At 47.9% G+C, this 19,112-nt stretch overlaps 4 protein-coding genes across 6 annotated transcripts; 1 reads left to right on the top strand and 3 right to left on the bottom strand.

Annotated features, from left to right (window-relative positions):
• Positions 1 to 141: 141 nt before the first annotated feature.
• Positions 142 to 1,280, top strand: LOC120704413. Its single transcript, XM_039988787.1, has 4 exons — positions 142 to 404; positions 497 to 629; positions 741 to 785; positions 863 to 1,280. The coding sequence occupies exons 1-4, from the start codon at positions 299 to 301 to the stop codon at positions 918 to 920; spliced, it is 342 nt and encodes a 113-aa protein (XP_039844721.1). The 5' UTR covers positions 142 to 298; the 3' UTR covers positions 921 to 1,280.
• A 65-nt stretch (positions 1,281 to 1,345) lies between these two features.
• Positions 1,346 to 4,902, bottom strand: LOC120704411. Of its 2 annotated transcripts, none has more exons than XM_039988783.1 (10): positions 4,596 to 4,902; positions 4,369 to 4,482; positions 4,085 to 4,267; positions 3,247 to 3,740; positions 2,906 to 3,005; positions 2,718 to 2,777; positions 2,460 to 2,552; positions 2,242 to 2,361; positions 1,750 to 2,115; positions 1,346 to 1,639 (listed from the first exon to the last, which is right to left on the bottom strand). In XM_039988783.1, the coding sequence occupies exons 1-9, from the start codon at positions 4,683 to 4,685 to the stop codon at positions 1,795 to 1,797; spliced, it is 1,575 nt and encodes a 524-aa protein (XP_039844717.1). In that variant the 5' UTR covers positions 4,686 to 4,902; the 3' UTR covers positions 1,346 to 1,639; positions 1,750 to 1,794. The 2 variants fall into 2 exon arrangements, with proteins under 2 accessions (XP_039844717.1, XP_039844719.1); XM_039988785.1 differs by having other exon boundaries at positions 3,247 to 3,737; positions 4,596 to 4,887.
• Positions 4,903 to 7,809: 2,907 nt separating this feature from the next.
• On the bottom strand, positions 7,810 to 13,138 carry LOC120704410. 2 transcript variants are annotated; one of them, XM_039988782.1, is made up of 6 exons: positions 12,955 to 13,138; positions 12,734 to 12,867; positions 12,566 to 12,641; positions 11,541 to 11,752; positions 8,501 to 10,135; positions 7,810 to 8,315 (listed from the first exon to the last, which is right to left on the bottom strand). In XM_039988782.1, the coding sequence occupies exons 5-6, from the start codon at positions 9,951 to 9,953 to the stop codon at positions 8,026 to 8,028; spliced, it is 1,743 nt and encodes a 580-aa protein (XP_039844716.1). In that variant the 5' UTR covers positions 9,954 to 10,135; positions 11,541 to 11,752; positions 12,566 to 12,641; positions 12,734 to 12,867; positions 12,955 to 13,138; the 3' UTR covers positions 7,810 to 8,025. The 2 variants fall into 2 exon arrangements, with proteins under 2 accessions (XP_039844716.1, XP_039844715.1); XM_039988781.1 differs by lacking the exon at positions 11,541 to 11,752.
• Positions 13,139 to 14,035: 897 nt separating this feature from the next.
• LOC120704409 (protein PHOSPHATE STARVATION RESPONSE 3-like) lies at positions 14,036 to 18,137 on the bottom strand. The gene is made up of 8 exons (XM_039988780.1): positions 17,864 to 18,137; positions 16,070 to 16,764; positions 15,731 to 15,944; positions 15,527 to 15,603; positions 15,407 to 15,446; positions 15,237 to 15,306; positions 15,079 to 15,148; positions 14,036 to 14,640 (listed from the first exon to the last, which is right to left on the bottom strand). Exons 2-8 carry the CDS (start codon positions 16,727 to 16,729, stop codon positions 14,353 to 14,355), a joined length of 1,419 nt encoding a protein of 472 aa, XP_039844714.1. The 5' UTR covers positions 16,730 to 16,764; positions 17,864 to 18,137; the 3' UTR covers positions 14,036 to 14,352.
• Positions 18,138 to 19,112: the final 975 nt, after the last annotated feature.

Here is a 19,112-nt window from a genome sequence, read left to right as displayed (position 1 = left end):
CTGGGCCTGCAATGCCGGATCTGGGCTGGGCTTCAGGCCCACTTAAGAGCCGGCCCAGCAGAGGAGCAGGTGGGCCCGCATCCGCATGTCAAAAAAGGAGGAGCAGGTGGGCCCATCGTATCTTCCTCTCGGTCGCAGGGAGGCGCGCAGCCAGCCACTGGTCTCGCGTATCGCCGCCTCGCTGTATCTGCAACGGCAGCGAGGCCGAGTGGCTGACCGGTGGCCACACCAGGCTCTACCTGGATTCCGCGAGGCCACGGCGCGTCTTGCCGTCGCCGGAGAGGCGCCTGCCGGAGGGATGACGGCGGTGGCGCAGGCCGTGGTGGCGGTGGCGCTCGCGGCCATCCTCTCGACGCCGGCTCCGCAGCCGGACACCTTCTCCAACATCCCGCCCACGCTCTCCGGTGCGTCTCCGATCCAGCACGGCACGTGCTTCCATTTCGGTTGTCAGGTCACTCGCTGACGTGGGCGTCCTGAGCTGAGCTGAGTTGGGCAGGGGGCGACGGGAAGGCGGAGCGGATCAAGCACCCCAGGTCGGCCAAGGCGCTGCAGTGCACGACCAAGTGCGTCGGCACCTGCATCCGCGGCGGCGGCGGCGCGCCCGGCGAGGGGCCCCTCAACGTCAGGAGGTGACCTGACCAACTGCTCTTCAACTGCTCCTAAGCTGCAAAGAGCCAACGGTTCCTGACGATTCGTCCGGCTGTTTTGTTGATGGTTTCTGATTGTTTCGGCGTGCGCAGGCCGCTCGTGGTGTTCAAGGACGGGTTCCGGACCCGCCAGTACTGGTAGCTGCTGCTCCCTGTTCTCTTCTTTTTTTCTTTCAAAGATAGTTGAACTCTGATCAGTTTGCTGTTTTCATTAGCCTGATAGAGTGCTCGGATATCTGCAATCGCATCAAGGATGGGAAGGATGGACCCTGAGCCGTCCGTGACAGAGTAACAGAGCAATTAATTTGTAAATTTGTACGGGGTTACTGAAGCAACTGCAATGGGGACCGAGTTCTGCCAGGCCTTGCAGCATTTCAGAGGCGTTAAAGGTAAGGTAGCACATGGGATTCAGGGGTACTTGGTAGCTGGAATTGTATGCAACAACCTGAGCAAATCCGCTAGGATTGCTCCCAGAAGTTGCAGTCCAATGAAACTACTGCAGGATTGCAGCATAGTAGTAATTTTGGTAGGTCCCGGTGCGATAGAAGGTATATGTAGAGATTAAATTCTCCAGGGATTGGAATTGTCTAATTTTACATTCTAGCTCATCCATGACAGTGGGTTCTTCGTGCACAATGCATGCGGATATACGTGTTGTCAGATCAATGATAAACAGATTTACTTGGTAAGCAGCACCATGAGGAATTTATTTTTGTTTGGAAGTAGGAGATATGTACAGATTTTTCAGGAAACTCGACAGGGCGTCAAAGCAAGGGAAACTATAAGCCATTCCAAAGATATACATCTGATTTCCAATAATACAGATCGCATCTTTTTTCTCGAAGTCGATACTCCCATCATCCCATGATCCATGGATATAAAGTTACTTTCCGAGATATACTCGACTCCAAAGACAGATACTCTCTTGTTTCAACTGTCTACCAAGGCTTGGACAGGAGATGTGAGCTGTTTATGTTCTGTTGGCTGTTAGGCTGTTAGAAAACATGCAAACACATCAGCAGAAGCAACAAAATATGGTTTTATGCTGGACCTGAATCCATGATAGAAAAAATAAACACTAAAGGCTATTATTATAGCTTACCAATTAGGTTATCTGGGCAATGAAGAATCTGAATATTGATGGCAGTTAATTCAATGATCCTGTATCTGGCAGGAAGAGGTACCGGAACCGAGAATCAAATGGGATGATGCCAAAAGTACGGGTGCCCAGGAGACTTTGCCGCCTTTGAGACACACAGTGATCAACAAATGTAGCTTGCTGCTGAGGTAGAAAATGCGATATCCAAATAGGGAAGCTGTTGTCATCAACAAAACCACGGGCAAAGCAGTGTAGCATCTTAGGGACCAGAAGCTTCCCTTTTCGACTTACTCCTACTGCTGCTCTAATGAAATCACGCTGTGCATCTTGAAGTTCTTCCCTCACATTATCTGCTGTGTATATCTTCACCTACAGTGACAATTAGTCCTTAGTCAGCCATAAAATCTCTGCACTAGAAATAATCATGAAGGCCTTTTGTCAAAAAAAAAAAAGTTCTCCATGTTAGATGAAGCCAAAGAAGGAATCTGAGCTTACTGCAGGAGAAGAATACATTCCACAGCTGAGAGCAAACGTCAAAAGTGGCTCGGGTGCCTCAATGCAGAATTTTTTTTGCTCCTCAGGTACCTTCATCTTCTGAAGGGCAAGAAGCAGGGCCTTGACAAAAGAATGAAATAATTATTGATTAACAGAAGGTAATGAAAATAAGTAGCACAGGAGCTATATGCCCTGCAAGGTTTTAGTAAGTGACATACCATCTGTGGCCTATGACTTGGTGGTTTCATCTTCAGAATTATATATTCAATAAAAGCAGCACTGAATGAGTGCCCCCCAATTGTATATGCGGCCTAGAGGGACAACAAATATAAAAATACGATTATCCAGAAAGAAAAGCATATTAGACAACATGCGTCACAAAATGGAAATTTTAAGATGCTGACATCCTATTTACTTGAAGTAACAGCAGACATATGAACAAATTAATGTACAATAGTAAGTTTTTTTTAGCAAACCTTTTGCATCAGTGAAAACAGTTTCATGTCACTCCGTGGAACACCATAAGCAAGATAAGCCTGTGAATAGTGTCAAAAAGTCACTAATGTTCAGAATGAAATATTCTCCCGCCCATTGAGAAAGAAAGAAAAAAGATATTCTCCCACATTCAACTACCATTAGAATTAGAGTTTGCACAATCGCTTACGTGCATCAATAACGCGTTGTATAGGTTGATCCAAAATGCCAGCCTTGCATCATCATTGAGGTGAACAGGGTTTATTTCTGCCAACTGCTCAATGAATAACCTGCACTCTAATAGGCAATCATTAGTACTGTTGGATTAACCAAAATATCATGAATGAAGAAACAGGCGCTCATCTTTAATGGCATTGAAATAAAAGGTCATGCAGTACTAAAGAGACAATGTACCGAATCGTAGAGCTCAAGCCAGTGAATTATAGTAGTAAGTATGATTAGGTGCACTGGTTGTCAAGTTAATAACAAATAGTAAGTTGAGGATATTACAAAGATTGTTTAACACATTACCTGAATTTGCGAAGTGACTCCGCGGCATATTCAAGTTGCTTTTTCCCAACTGACATCCATGAAACTTCAGCTGCTGCGCCGTAGCTTCCTATGTCAGCCCAGCTAAGCTTCTCACGAGCTTTGTAAGGGTCAAAAACAGTCTCCGAAGCTAATAAATTATTGTTGTAGTTCAAATCAACTTGAGGGCTCTGTACCCAAGAAGATATGGAAGACGGTTCTGATAGAGACCAGAATGCAGAAATTGAATAATTTCCGCTGGGAGATGGAACAGACTGCTGATTCTCCATGGAGGAATTCCTTGAGGAGTCTCTGCAGGAATCTGATAAGGAAATAAAAATGTTCCTCATGCAGCGCACGATGTCCTCCGAAAGCTGATTAGGATTCACTAGGCTTTTAACAGAGATCTGTCTCTGTAACTTCATAGCCTGTTCATGCAGGACAGCACGAGGATAAACCTTCTCTCCTTGATTACATTTTCCTCTTGTGGTATCCTGCTAGCAACATGAATTACACGTTTGAGTGCCAACTGCCAAGCCAACAAAAATAAAACAGTGAGCTCTATCTCGACTTCGTGTATACCCGACACAGTTCCTTAATTTAGTAAGGAATCGGTGCATTGAGGTCAGAATGGGAGGTGAAGCTATTTGGCAGGACTATCATACAGCATATTGCAAGTTTTGGATTGCAACACCGGATTTAGAGGAAATGACAGTGGTGGCAACGCACATTAATCAAATCGATTCAGTGAAATCAGACTCGATTGGGATTCTACTATATCTGTAATCCTCAAAGGATCTTCTAATTAAGCAAGAATCATAACGAGCACAGGAATCCGTACCTCCGGTTCGAGCTTCCCCGAGTGGCAGGAGCAAGCCGGCGGCGGCAGCTGCTTGAGGCGGTACTCGACGAGCCTCCTCTCGTTCCTCTCCTGGATGAGCTGGAAATGCAGGGAGACCATCTCCTCCTCCAGCTTCGTGACCGCGGTCTCCAGGATGCAGGTGTTGGAGAGCAGCTCCTGCGCCTGCAGAGACAGACAGTGGGAGTGGAGGTGAGGAGGAGGCATCTCGCGTCAGCACCCGCACGCACCGTGGTGGGTTGGAATCAGCAACCGCGCGTGCGTACGTTGGTGGGGAGGTAGGCCATGTCGGCGAGGGTGACGGCGGCGCGCTCGAGCGCGCCCTCGAGGACGGAGTGCAGCGCAGTCTCCTCCCGCAGCGCCTTCTGCAGCTCCTGCACCTGCGCGCGCGCACGAGAGACGGGGGGCGGTCAGGTCGGGCGAGAGAACGGCACGGCCGCGGGGGCAACCTGCCGAGAGAGGAGAAGACGGAGAGGACTCGGTGGTGACTTACATCCTGCTCGAGCTGCAGCCTGCACGAGGAAGGGCGGGCCGGCGGCTGCGGGGAGAACCCCCTCCTCGCCCTGGCCAGCGGCAGCGGCATGGCCGGCCCGACGGGTTCCCCGCCTCTCCCTCCTCTCCTCCGGGATAGGAACGGCGAGAGGTGTGATGGCAGCTTTCGGTGTGGAGAGAGCGGCGGCAGCAGGAGACTTAACGGCGGAGAGATCTTCTGGTTTGACCGCCTGGTCTTGAAAATTTGAAATGCACGGTCACTTATTGGCCGGGGCGGCGACGCCGCCGCTACGTGGTGGGCTAGGCCGCGCGGTGGCGTGGCCGTGGAGGGGAGTGGGTGGCCGAACTCGCCACTCGAGGCGGTGGTGGTGGTGCGGTGCGAAGCGAGCGCGACAAGACGGAGTGCGCATGCGAGGCAGCAAACACCCAAGACCCAACCAACCAACCAACCGAGAACCACCTGCCGCTCCTGGTCGTGCCGCGTCAGGCACGTCCAGCCAGGACCCAAACCAAGAGAGCACGGTTCGCGTAGCGGGATCTTCCAGTTTCGGCACGGTCTCGTCCTGTGTTCCACAGACCGGGCCGCTGTTGGCTTCGCCCAGAAACTCTCTCACACTCATGAACACCCGGTGAGGGAGACGATGAACACAAGAATTTTTGGCGACGAACACCGCGGCGATGAACGCCTGTATCTTGGCTTGTTATTTCACTGGACTTGGTAAAAGAAAACGGTGAAGTACAGAGGCTATTTTTCAGCCAGAGAACACACATAGGAGCCACGAACTCCTAGCCTGGCCATCTCGCCAAGATTCGCACGATCCTACCCTCCTGCATGCTCGTTCCGGACGACTCGGCCACCTCCCGTGCTAACCGGCGCCTCCCTCTGCTCCTAACCTCCTCCTAGGATACTGCAGCATGGACGCAACAACCATGCATCCGTTCTGCCCCAAGACCTGGACTCCGATTGGCACAGCAGCTCAACTGCATGGCGCCAACACACACAACACACACACACCAGCAACACATCCATGCATGGTGTGTTTATTCCAACAAACTCTCCCTAAACACGACATGTCATTGTCGGAGTTGCCGCAGCTGCCGTCGTCTTCATCGCCACAGCCGCCGCTACGCCCTCCCGACATGACACGGCCACGAGCCACCTCTGCATGTCCATCTCCGGCGAATGCTGCACGCTTGCCTTCGCCGCCACGGCCTCCACCCTCGACGCGAACCGAGCACCTGATGGCCTTCATCATCTTCTCCGGCGACACACGCCGTTGTCTCCAGCTCCGGCGACACACGCCGAGCTTCTTCTCCACAAGCAACTTGTGGCTATGGACAGCACCATACGCACTGCAGCCACCATCTTCGTCCTCAGCGACACATGCCGAGCTCCATGTACGCCGGCGACACACGCCGCGCACAAACGCGAACTGGTTGACGCCTCCTCCTCATCAGCGCCATGAGTGCCACACAATTTTTTGCGATGGAGCCAAGCGCCATGACTTGCAGACTGCCGCACGGTCCGGGCGACAAACGCCCTATCCCTGGCGACGAACGCCGCGGAGCAGCACACCATCTTCTTTCGGCCCCGGTGCGACGCACACGCCGCTGAGCACATCTTGCCCGGCAAGATCGACACACGATCCGCTGCCGAGCGCCTCCACCGGCGACCACGCACAGGCCGACACACGGCCCGGCAATTAACCTCGTCGCTTCGCAACCGGACAACACCATCACGTCGCCGGCGAACTCCGGCTTGCGCCAGCCGCCGCCATGAACGCCAGCTCGTGCCGGCCACCACCAGCACACCTCCGACGAGGGGAACGGATCTCCTGACGACCTAACCTTGCTCTTGATACCAATTGTTGGCTTCGCCCAGGAACTCTCTCACACTCACGAACACACGATGCCGGCGAGGGAGACGATGAACACAAGAAATGTTGGCGACGAACGCCGCGGCGACGAACGTCTGTATCTTGGCTTGTTATTTCACTGGACTTGGCAAAAAGAAACGGTGGAGTACATAGGCTATTTATCAGCCAGGGAACACACACATAGGAGCCACGAACTCCCAGCCTGGCCATCTCGCCAAGATTCGCACGATCCTACCCTCAACGTCATGCATGCTCGTTCCGGACGACTCGGCCACCTCCCGTGCTAACAGGCGCATCCCTCTGCTCCTAACCTCCTCCTAGGATACTGCAGCCTGGATGCAACAACCATGCATTCGTTCTGCCCCAAGACCTGGACTCTGATTGGCACAGCAGCTCAACTGCATGGCGCCAACACACACAACACACACCAGCAACACATCCATGGCGTGTTTATTCCAACAGCCGCTCCGGTCCCAGGAGCCAGCCGCCTAGAACGGCGTTTTGTTTTGTTTTTACGCGGGGTGCGAGCGGCATGGCGGCGCGATCCGCGCGCCGACGCGCCCGTGCATGCTTGGCCGCAAGCAGAAGGGGTCCAGCCCGAGCTCGCCGGAGCAGCTGGGGGTGGGGGGAGGAGCAAAAGGCTGGGGCGCCGCCGGACCCGAGACGCCTCCCTTGTCCCGCCCCGCTTGTTGCCTTGCTACGCTTTCTTCTTTTACTCCCAGCACCGCCGCGGCTTTCCGTGTACTAGTTTACTGCGAACCGCCGCTAGTGCTCGCCAGCCTTGTGCCGCCCCTGCACGCCGCCCGACACGCCCATTACGGTACGGAGCCCAAGGATCGGATCAGGTTCAGGGAGCCTGTGCTGCCTGCCCGTCACGGATCCATAGCCGAGTTCAAACTTGAACGCACCTGATTAAAGAAAACTAAACGCCCTCAGGCTCCAGGAGCCATGGACACAGCATGAGACACGCAGGGGAAGCGCAAGCTGCCACGGGTAGTTGGGGGAAACCAAATGCAACCGCTCCACTACTATCTCTGCACGGGCGCAGGCTCCGGCACCCACCATGCCGCTGCCATGCCGGCGCCGGCGCCGGCGCAGCCCCGATTCAATTCGTTGCGATGAGACGAGAGTAATGCGGGAGCAGTGAGCTGAAGCAGGCGGCAGAGCGACGCGCAGGACTGGACAGCATTGAAGCAGGTGTGCCCGTGCCGCCCAAAAGCAGAGCCTACTGGCACCAAAAAACTAGTGCCGCTGGCCGGTGAGCAATGAACACCGCAGGGCACGCACACAGCAAAGCTTTGTCGTCACGGGGGGTCAATCAACGAGCAAAGAGTCGACTCGTCAGCCAACCAAATCATTTCACACATGGAAAAATCATCGAATCAGATATCACAAAAATGGAAAATTAGTCATCCGGCCCGAATAAGGATATGGGTGGAGCAAGCACAGGCTTTCTTTCAAGGGCCCGGCCCGGCCCGGCCCGGCCGGCCCAGTATGTACAGACAGGCGCAAATGATACAAACAGTCGGTCAGCCACCACACTGGCGAGCGCAATCACTGCGCTGAGAGCCAATCGCCCAGATGAGTAGTGAGCTTACTGTGCTGGTCCGCGGGAAGGCCGGCCACGCGCGGCACCGAGCTCGCAAGGCGGAGGTTGTAGTAGATGTACTCCATGCTGCGGAACCTCTCCTGCTCGGTGTAGGCCCTCCGCTCGGTGTGCAGCCTCTCGGACAAGCTCTTGTCCAGGTTGTACCTGGAGGCGCCGAAGCACGTCTGCCCTAGGATCAAGCTCGCAAAGGATTGCAGCGCCGGCGTGCCAGTCCCATGCTTCACCCACCACACATCTGCAATTCCAAATAAACCAAGGCAAGGGTGTACTCCTTCAGTTTGGAGATAGAGTGATTGTTCCAACAAGTAGTGTGTGTCCACCTGTGTGATGCATTATACCAGCAAAAAAAAGAAGTGTGCAGTGTGTGTGAGATACATCCTACCAATCTAATATGCTCGCACAGGAAATGAAGGCCTTTACCTTGAGGTGTTCCCACGGCTTCCTCAATGGCTGAATCAGAATCAAACGTCCCTGACTTTCTCAGATAGACTTCCATTTGTTCAGCAGTGAGCAATGCATCGTAATGACTCTTGGATGCTCGTAGAATGCAGGTCGTGATGCCACTGCTGATCTCAGCATCATTGCGGAATCGATCACTGTAAAAAATAGTTGGATTGAGAAAATAACCAGCAGCATGGACTGGGGAATGCAAGTAATCATCCCAGATGTGATCAATCATCAGCCAGTAACTGCCATGCTCGTCACCAAGATTCTGTTTTATGTCTTCTTTTGCGCTATCCATGGCATCATACAGGACACCAACTGGACACTTATCACCTTCCAGTTTATACAAAACGCTGATAAGTGGGCCTGTCACCTTCAGAATGTTGGCAGCAGCACTCCAGAATGCATCTTCCGTATGTACTACCTCACAGATATGCATGGATAGGCTTGTAGAAGCCAGATCAGAGGAAACCCAATCCTCAGAGGCAAACATCTCCATCAGATTATTCCTGTGAGACACTAGCTTTTCTAGTGTGTCAAACACAGACACAAATTTCAGGTTAGAATTACTTATGATCTCAGCATCCCCGATATACAGCCTTTTCAGTTCCATTGTCAGTGCATGTCCATACAAAAACCTAGTGATATCCCTTGCCTTCATTAGGACATCTTTCACATTATCAAGTGCTCCTATATTCTCAAGCAGTAGATTGATGCAATGATCGGCACATACTGTGAATATGAATGACTGCTTATATTTCTTTAAGACAGCATGCTCTGCAGCTTGCATATGTGGCGATACATCATTTATGATAATCTGAACGATGCTGCGGACACCAATATCTTCAATCACATGACAGACCATTGCTGCAAGCTCATCAACATCATCAAATATTGCAGATACGTCAATGGATCTGAGGAACACCATGCCTTCTCTGCAATGCACAAAAACACTAACGAACCTTTTCCCACATCGGCTTTTCCAGCTATCCAATATCACAGTGCAGCCACTTTTTTCCCACTGTTGCCTCAAAGCCCTTTCACGCTGCTGAACTTCACTTAGTTGCACCTGAAGAATATATTCATAAGAAGGCATTACAATCCGAACCCCGCGGGTGAGCAAATCAATCACTCCATTATAAGATGGCAAGTGAACAAAATCAGGCTCAAGTCCAGCCTCAAAGATGAGCCTGCCTATTGAATTCGCCACTAGAGAATCAATGTTATCACTTGCTTCCATGGAGGATTCAGATTCCTGCCTATGTGACACAGACTTGTCCTCGTAGCGGTTGCATGAGTTTATTTTCTGGCCTGATGATGATGGTGATGGTCCTGCTTGCCTACTCAAAACACAGAATTCCTTCCTAGAAGCACCTTCATCCAAATAAACACCATCTGCATTTGTCCTTGTGGTTGCCATGGGCTGCATCAAATTGTCTTCAAATCATGTGTGAACTTGATAAAAGCGCTTCACAAAGACAAAGCCCCTTCTCCTTTGTAGTATGTACTAGCCAGCTGCAAAAGTGTTGGCACACTTGACCTGGTGGGGGGCAGATTCCTCATCAGAGGAAGCCCAGTCAGTTTGCTAAATAAACTCCTTGATGCAAAATCCTGAAAAGGAGCAAAGACAGGCTGTTAAGGAAAATTAATCTAACAGTTTTTTATTTCTAAAAATCACATCAGAAATGTAATATACACAAACTACCAGAATTAAGGTGCTTCCTTGTCACCATAAAAGCAAATTATTTTTTTAGAAAGAAAAATCATGACAGGGCAGTTCAACCATTTATATGTGTTGCATGATTCCAATTTCAAATAAAAAACCTATAGTTACGGAGTTACAAAGCTTTGGGCATCAATACAATGAATTACAATAATCATGACAGGGGAGTTCAACCATTTATCATTTTCACCATGCTGTAATGAGAAACAATATAATCATGGATACAATTATCTATACATTGATTTTCTACAACCTTGAAGCTACAAGGATTTGCAATCACGGTCCAGTATGAAATTGCTGACAGAGTAAGTGATATCCAGGCAATTGGTAGTGTTGGAATATAAGTGAATTGCCCCACCTCTCCCCATCAGCTTAAGTTTTTGGGTTGAACTGGTCGGTGCATGCAACTCAATATGGTATCAGAGCCAGAGGTCTCGAGTTCGAATCCTGGTTAGCGCAATTAAATAAAATAATTGTTGCTCGCTCCTATTACACGTCTGAGGCCTGAGGGAGCCTCCACGTGAGGGGGAGTGTTGGAATATAAGCGAATTGCCCCACCTCTCCCCATCAGCTTAAGCTTTTGGGTTGAACTGGTCGGTGCATGCAACTCAATAGGTAGCAACGAAAATTTCCCTCTAACCATAATGGTAGCTATACCCCATGTCCATGCATTTCTTTACACCTTGGGATACAATCTATAAATGCAGCATTTCTTTTATTTCTGCAATAATAATTAATGTTTGTCCAGCATTTAGGAGCCCCATGCTTGTCCAGATGATGTTTGATGTAACAGAAATCATGCACAAAAAATGCAAAATCAAGAGCAGAGTATCCACATTAAATAATTGTTTTAACTGGCTAATTGGATTTTTTTTACTCCTATAAATGTATAATATAAATCAGGAATGGCAGAATTGAATTAGCGCAATGCCATGGCAAAGAAATTTAACTATAGAATAACATTACACTTGAACTTCCATAGCCATATATGCAGAAGGGAAAACTGGAACCAAACACTAGGATATAGAATCCGATAGGGGAAAAATTAACAAAGCTCAGGATCATCTGAGGAATTGTAAATGAAATCCTACAAGTAGAAGTAGGGAACAGAACAATAGCATTACCATATATGCAGTCCACTGAAAAAAAAAATGATCAAACGATATTTGGTTTGTCTCAGGAGTAAGCCAATTGTGATTAGAAATAAACTTCCAATTCATAAAGTCAAATTAATTTTCAGAAAATTAAAGAAGGAAAAGCACATAAATAAATACTGAAGTACATAGCAAAAACCTGTCGACACAAATTAGAATAAATAACAATACTAGAATGACAATACGAGTTCCCACTCAGGCCTTGTTTGGTTAATCGACTCCACAAGGGGATAGAGGGGGATTTTGAATTGTTGGGGATTTAATCCCTCCTAACCCCTCTGATTCCTTTGCAACTGAACAAGGCCTCAAAGGTCCATAAGACTGAATACTGTAGATCAATGCTGCTGCTATCTGCATTTAGCATATTCAAATCTTGAGGGGCACACAACGAATAAAATAGCAACGGTGTAGCTAGTCATGTGCTTGACACATCCATGCTCTATGTAAACATGCATGGATCTAGAGAGAACACTTCCTTGTATGCATGTTCTTAAAACTAAGACAACAAGCCATGTGACCATGCTCCAATTGGCATGACATCTTTTAAAAAGCCACCATTATGCTTTTAAATTAAGAAACTGCACTACGTGACCATGCTCTGATTTGCATAAAATACTTTAAAAGGCTCCATTACACTTTGAACTCCTTAACTACATACATAAGGGGCAAAAAGAACTTTCTTTTGTACGCAGCATGGTCCCTCATGATTTCCTAGTGGTGAAGTGAGGGGATGCGCACATGACAATTTGGCTTTTAATACCCGCCACGTGGAGATGAGAACGAACAACTAAAATTTATTGAAGTTGTCAGAGGCAGCAAAGAATCTCCCGCGTCCAATGTTCCCATGGCTGTTTAGTTATACAACCATGCACATTCCTTCAACGACTGAACCTTGCATACAGAAAGCCACCACCCCACCATCAGTATGGGATTGACTGAGATTCCATGGGCTGGACGCTCTTAGAGTGATTTGAAGAGCTGACTTAGACCATTGGATGCATGGTTGGCTGGACTAATCAGCATGCTGCTGCAGCAAATGAACCCGCGACTAACAGTACACAGAGAATGAAAGAAATGGACTCGATTTCTCACAGATAATGAAACAGGCACCAAAAACAAAAGCCACACTTAGAAAATTCCAGGTTGAGCAAGCTAGTTCCGTACCTGAAGAAGAACCTGATGGACTCAGGGTACACGGATCGGTCAAGAGGCCATCACACCGAGGCAAATCCGCAGTTCACTAAGCAGAAGAAAGAAAGATTAGCACTTGATAGGCAACAGCACGAGGGAAATCGAATCCACATCCACCCGAGCATTGCAAGCAGGAACTACCTTTCCAGCAAGCGAAGAAACCCAATCCACTACCCGGTCGACCTCCGCTCCACTGAACCGATCGGTAGCAACTAGCAAGGTTGAGGCGGCCGCGGCAGGAGGCCAACCCAACAGGCAGACAAATCCGTAGTTCACTGAGCAGAGTGGAGAAGGATTAGCACTCGATAGGCAACAGCACAAGGGAGATTGAATCCGCTCGAGCATCGCAGGCAAGGAACTACCTTTCCAAGCAGCGAGAAACCGATCCTCAGGAGCGGCGCTGAGATGGACGCGGTGGAACGGGGAGCGAGAGAGCGGTCGGGTGGAGGGGATCTGACGCCGACCGGAAGAGGGGAACGGAGGAGACAGGAGCGTCGTGGTCGGCGACGGCGACGGCGACGGCGATATCCGGTGGGGCCCTCCTCTCCTAGGTTTCCTCGGCATTTATACCCTGGGGGGGCCTCGGGGGCCGAATCCGCCGCGTCAAACGAGATCGGACGGCCAGCCTGAGTGGGTGGTCGCCACATTGTCAACGTTGGACCCTTGTTGACTGTTGACCGGCATGTCGGGGACCCCTGGCAGACGAGGTCGTGCCGGGGAAACGAAGCGACGGCCGGCGGCGACGGCGAGGCCAGCAGCATCGCCACAGGCCCACACCCCTGGCCACGGACAGCCACGAGAGGAGCAGCAGCTTGCATCCGTAGAGCTCAGCTCCCCCATCGTGGCTGATCTCCATCTCGTCGTTCCAACATCGCCGTGATGGGAGCTAGAGCATGTAGCCGTACGCCAGCTCTAGCTTCGGCTTCTCCCTGCACTGATGGGAGCTAGAGCTGCTAAGAACCCTTTCAAAACGGATCACCTTCCTCCGTAATGCAACTCTAGCTTGCTGAGGAGTCAAATAATTTTACGTTTGACTGAAATTTATAAAAAAAAAATTATGTTTTTAAGTAGATTTAGTATGAAAATATGTTTCACGATTAATCTAAAGGTACTTATTTTGTGAATTTCAGTGTTATTTTGTATAAATTTAGTCAATTTTGAAATTGTTTAACTCCTTGAAAAATGAAAGTTGCATTTTTTTTGTGGAGGAGGGAATAAAAATCACTACAACATTTTTAATATGTATGCCTAGTGGGTGGGTGGGGCCTATAGCTTGGGGGGACTTTGTCCTCCCTAACCTCTACAAGCACAAATATTCTTCAAGGCTAGTATAATTTCGGCTGATTCAATAGTATTGTGTGAGAGAAAATAAATCGAAATAAGTTGGAATAGAAAAAAGCACACAAGCCGAACAGGTGAATTTTTTTACTTCGACAAGCTACCTGGCGAATTCCACATAGCTACGTATCTATATTTTTTTTGGATGTTCCAAATCGAGGCTACCGCCAAAATATAGCGGCAACAATACATTCAGAGAGTCATTAACTTCCAATTTCCATTCCAAAGTGGAGCTATATGATACAATGGCAAAGACCTGAAGTCCGTACCAAACATCATTCCACAATTCATGCCAAGATATCAACAGGTGACTAGAGTCTAGAGATACTACGGTTGTGCAAGCTACAGACAGTAGCAAGTAGCTCCTGAAAGAAGATAGAACGGGGGGCAAACATTCAGAGTCATTGGCCTCGGCCGCACGGCTACGAGCACGGGGCCACTCTCTCAGGATCAACCTGAACCTTTGTTCTCTTGCTCCCTCCAGGCGACTTGCATTCTGCGTCTACGTCCGGGTTTCTGTTCTTGGATGGCCGCGGCGAAGTGGTGCCTCCCTCAGATTCGCTTCTCTCCTTTGAAGTCGTCTCAGGTGATCCTGCTTGTGCTTCGGTTGGCGCTTTCATCGACAAGTTGCCAGCCTTCTGTTGCTCTTCCAGTATTTTCTGCAAGTATCTTGCATGTTCCTCTATCCGTAGCTGCAATTGCCTTTGGACCTGATGGTGAAATTCAAATTATCAGTTCTGGAAATATCTCATCATCGAGCTTTCTGTCAGTGCACTACATGCTTCCTGACTGTTTCAGATATATATTAAACCAGAAGTACAGAGTACCTGCGACATATTCGATTCCAACTATTAAATTTTAATTATTACGGTCAAAGTTCACAGTGGCAATTAGTTCTTTGTATGTATCCACTGATGGACATAAGTTGGCCTGTTCAACTTCAAGGATGGATAGTGATGGCTGACGAACAGAATACAAGTGGCCAATATATCTAAGTACATGCTGATCTAGATCTGAAACCCAGACTGATTCCAGTATGAATTTGGATAAATTTATTTAATCAAGCATATGATCCAACAGTAGTACTCGTGCAACATGGACGTGATAACATGGCCTACACTCTAAAATCTGGATCTTCTGAGACCCACCTCTAATTGTTCGTGAAGCTGTTTCTGAACCTCCATTTGCATCCTTAGAGCTTCTGCTACTTGTAAATTCCTAAAATAAAAACAAACAAAGCGATGTAAGAATCTAAGATTGTGATGCTTATAAGCATGTTCCCTGTTTAAGCAATTAGAGGGCTCACTTAGTTTTGCTGGAATCACTGCTGCTGCTACCCAATTGTGCTTTCTTATCCTCAGAGGAAGCCTTCTTGTCTACACAGAGTAAGCATTTAGGATGGCATTTTTTTTCCAGAAAAAATACTATTATATAGAAGTCCGCATTGAGCACCCACTACAATTAATTTTAGCTTACCTTCTTTAGGCTCAGGAAGATATTTCGCAAGTCGATACTTCTACATGACAAGTGTAGGGGAAAATGTAAGTTGCAACGAACGATTTGATTTTTTAGTGGAAAGAATGAGTATACTTTTACCTGCAGATGACTCTTTACATGATAAATTGTTAGGCCTTCTACCTTCATTTGTTTCAGCACAGCCTTAGGAGTTGCTTCTGTAGAGATATGAAAGTAAACAATTCATCAAGGATGGTCTGTCAAATATAGAACTTGAAACATGTGGTAGAGTAAATACAGACAACTTGAAAACAAGTGGGAGATGAAGCAAAATGACCAGCTTACTTTCTGGTCCTTCAAGCTTGTTCACAGCCTCCACAAAACGCTCATGAAGCTCAAGTGTCCACCTCAATCTCGACTTGTTAGTTGTTGCAGAGTCAGAAGATGACCGAGATGAGCTAAGCTGGACTTTAACTGGTGACCCTAGATTCTGTTTACTCTGGTTGGAGCAAGATGACACTGGAAGCGATGACAGTTGTGGTGGTGTGCCGTATATGTCCTAAAACATTGTGTCAGAGAAATAATACTAAGAAAAGATCTAGAAACTGAAAAGGAGGCTCTGGAGTCTGGAGTGCTGCAGCAGGTTTTAGACTTTCAGCAAGGGACACAGTTCACTTCACTTACATCTAAATGAGGACTTTCCTCGTTGTCAGTGATGGCAATTCCCAGCTGCTCAGACAGAAACTGAAATTCCATCTGTTCATCAAAAGCCAAGATATTGTTCTCTCCATGGAAGCTCCCATCAGAAGCATCTCCAGAAAGATTGAGAAAATCTTTAAGATCATCTGACTGTCCAGCTTCATCTAAAGCATTGCCAGTATCACCACTTAAGAGAAGAGAGGAGCTCGATGACTGCCCAGCTGAAACCTGCTGCTCACACTTAGGAGGGTGAGGCAGGAAAGGTAAAGTGCCCATTTGCCGGCATGGATCTGTGTTTTTTGAAGACGAAGAAAACAAACTTGTGCAGAACGTTGACGAGTTTGACAATATTGGGTCAGAAAATTTGGGATGTGAAACGTGAGACAGCGGGCTTTCTGGATCAGATTCAGGGCTTCTTTTCTGAAGGTTAACTGATAGGCTCCTTGACAAGCTCGATGTCCGGATCAATTCAGTCTTGATGTTTGATGATTGACTTGTGGATGACAAAGTGTCATCTATCAAGAACCCGTGGTCCAGTTTAGCATCAAACAGCTTATGAACTGAAGTTTGTGTGGATGTGCAGGCGTGTACTATTTGGTTAGGAGCAATAATCTGCTCCCCAGTAGCAACACTCTGGGAGCTCATTTTTCTTATGCTGACTACTGACTTGATAGGCTGGCCTGTACAAGAAAATTGTTGATTGTCAGGAGATTGTTGTGCGACGAAATAAACATCTAGGTTATAATACAAACAATAATATTAATAAAATCAAAAATAGATGAAGCTTGTTTATGAACACATAGAATTACTGACTGGATAAACTAGAAGCCTGTACATGAAAATTGTTGACTGTAAAGAGAATGTTGCGCAACAAATCAATACTTAGCATATAGTTCATAATATAAACAATAATATTAAGAAAAATTACAAAACAGGCCTGTTTATGAACACAAAGAATTCATTCTGTATTTCTTCCAATTTAGATAACCAATGATAACTTCCAAGTGCTAACAGTACTTGCATGAAAACACCTGGTGGATGTAATAGTAGATTTCTTTGAAATATAAATGCAAACAAGCCGTTAGAAAAGGCTCGGTACGAGATCCACACAGTTTATGGAAATTATTTCGTTCGGAAAAGGACAAACTCCAAAATTTATGCATAACTGTCCTGATTCTCTGACGACGGTCAGATTCTCATCTTCAAATCAAGTAACCAAATGTTTCTCAATTTTCTCAAAACCAACAAAGAATAACACTGAAAAGATCAGATAAGATATTCCACACACTAATGTTCAAAATTTTCCTTCTTGCTAGGCGAGAAAATGCCACCCTGTCTTTCTGACCAGCAGCAAAGTATGGCATGCCCTGATGCCCATACTCTGTCGAGGTGCAGCATCAGAGGAACTGAGGAAGGGAGAAAAAAACCTGGCAGACAGTGTCGGAATTCGGAACAGTTCCAAGAAATTACGCACGACGCCGAAACTGATCCCTGAAATCTCAAATTGTTCCCTCCCTAAGGAAAGCAATAAAAAATAAACTCGAAGGTGATAAAGAACGGAGATTTGACAAAGAGCGTACGAAGCGCATCAAACCAAAGACGGCAGAACGGGGAATCAAGAATGGAGTTTATTTGCGCCTCAAAAGCATTAAGACCAGCCCAAAAGAAACTGTTAAATCTAGCAAAAATCTCCTACACAGCCAGGCTGATCCCAGGAGATCTTTGAAACATTAATCTGGCACGGATTGTAGGAGGAGATTCAGAATCATTAAGTCTTACCTGAGACTCAGCGATGGTGGGAGCACGGATTGTAGGAGGAGATTCAGAATCTGGCAGCGGCCAATCTCTCTCACTCCACTCTCTCGACTCCTATGACCTATCCGAGACCCAATCTGGCTCCTCTCTCTCTCTCTCTCTCTCTCTCTGAAACCTACCTACCAGCTGCCTAAATCCTATCCCTCTTCTTGCAAATCATTGGCGCCCGGCAACTATGCTACTCCCTTTGGTGTGCTCCATCCTGCCCGGTTGGTTGGCTGTCTTGCTTTTGGTCTCCGAGGGGGTTAAGGCTGACCACAGCGGAGGGAGCAAGAGTAAATTTGCTTCCTCTTCGTTTCCCACGCCCTCTCTGTTTACAGTGTCAAACAGTACATCTACAGTGTCAAACAGTGTATTTGCTCCTTCCACTGTAGACGTCTAATAATGTGCAGTGCAGCAGCCCTTCTTCATTTCTCAAGCTTTTTTTTTCTTATGTGTTTTTGTTATTTTCTGAAATTTGTCCATATCTGTTCTCTCCAGCGTCCGAATTCGTTTCTTTTTTAACCCTGACGGAAAGGAAGAAAGTTGACAAAAAAACTCACGAACCATTTGCGGCAAATTTGTTTGTGGTCTAACGGGTTTTTTTACATTTTTACCATTATAACGAATATCACCTATCAGATTATCACTTTTAGAATGTCATCTACAACTTTATCAGTGGAGAGAAATTTAAATTTCATTTTTACCACATTTGCTGAAGTAGCGAGCCACGCAGGCATCACACGCTGGCGCCTAGTCAACTCGGAGATGCAAAATATTCTTCCTGCCCCTGACTCGCTCCTCTCTCTCTTCCTCTTTGACAGACTGGTCCCGCAACTCCTATCACTGCTAGGTGGGCTCCACTCGTCAGCTTCGTCTCCCCCCTTCGACCTACCAGTGACCCCGCTGCCCTCCCTCCTGCTCGTCGTTCTCATTGCGGCCGCGCCGTCCTCGGCCCCTACTTCCGCGGCCACGCTCGTCGTCTCGGCCGCCGGCGCTGCCTCTCCCGTCGTCTGCGGCGTCGCCAAGGAGAACCGCACCCTCGTCTGTGCGCTTGTGCCCACGCCACTGGGGGCGCTGCAACGACGGAGCAACGGCGACGCGGCAACAAATCAGCAGGAGAGCTTTTGACTTGCCCTAGCTTGACTTCTTCATCAATCTTGGACTAGAATCCAAGGTGATTTCCTTTCTCTCTGTTTTATTTTTTCTCAATCACTTGTGCCTATCTGAAAAC

Source organism: Panicum virgatum, chromosome 4K, assembly GCF_016808335.1.
Source record: "Panicum virgatum strain AP13 chromosome 4K, P.virgatum_v5, whole genome shotgun sequence".
Taxonomy (NCBI): Eukaryota; Viridiplantae; Streptophyta; class Magnoliopsida; order Poales; family Poaceae; genus Panicum; species Panicum virgatum.
Note: the sequence above shows the minus strand (reverse complement) of the source record. Positions and strands in the feature narration are given on the sequence as shown.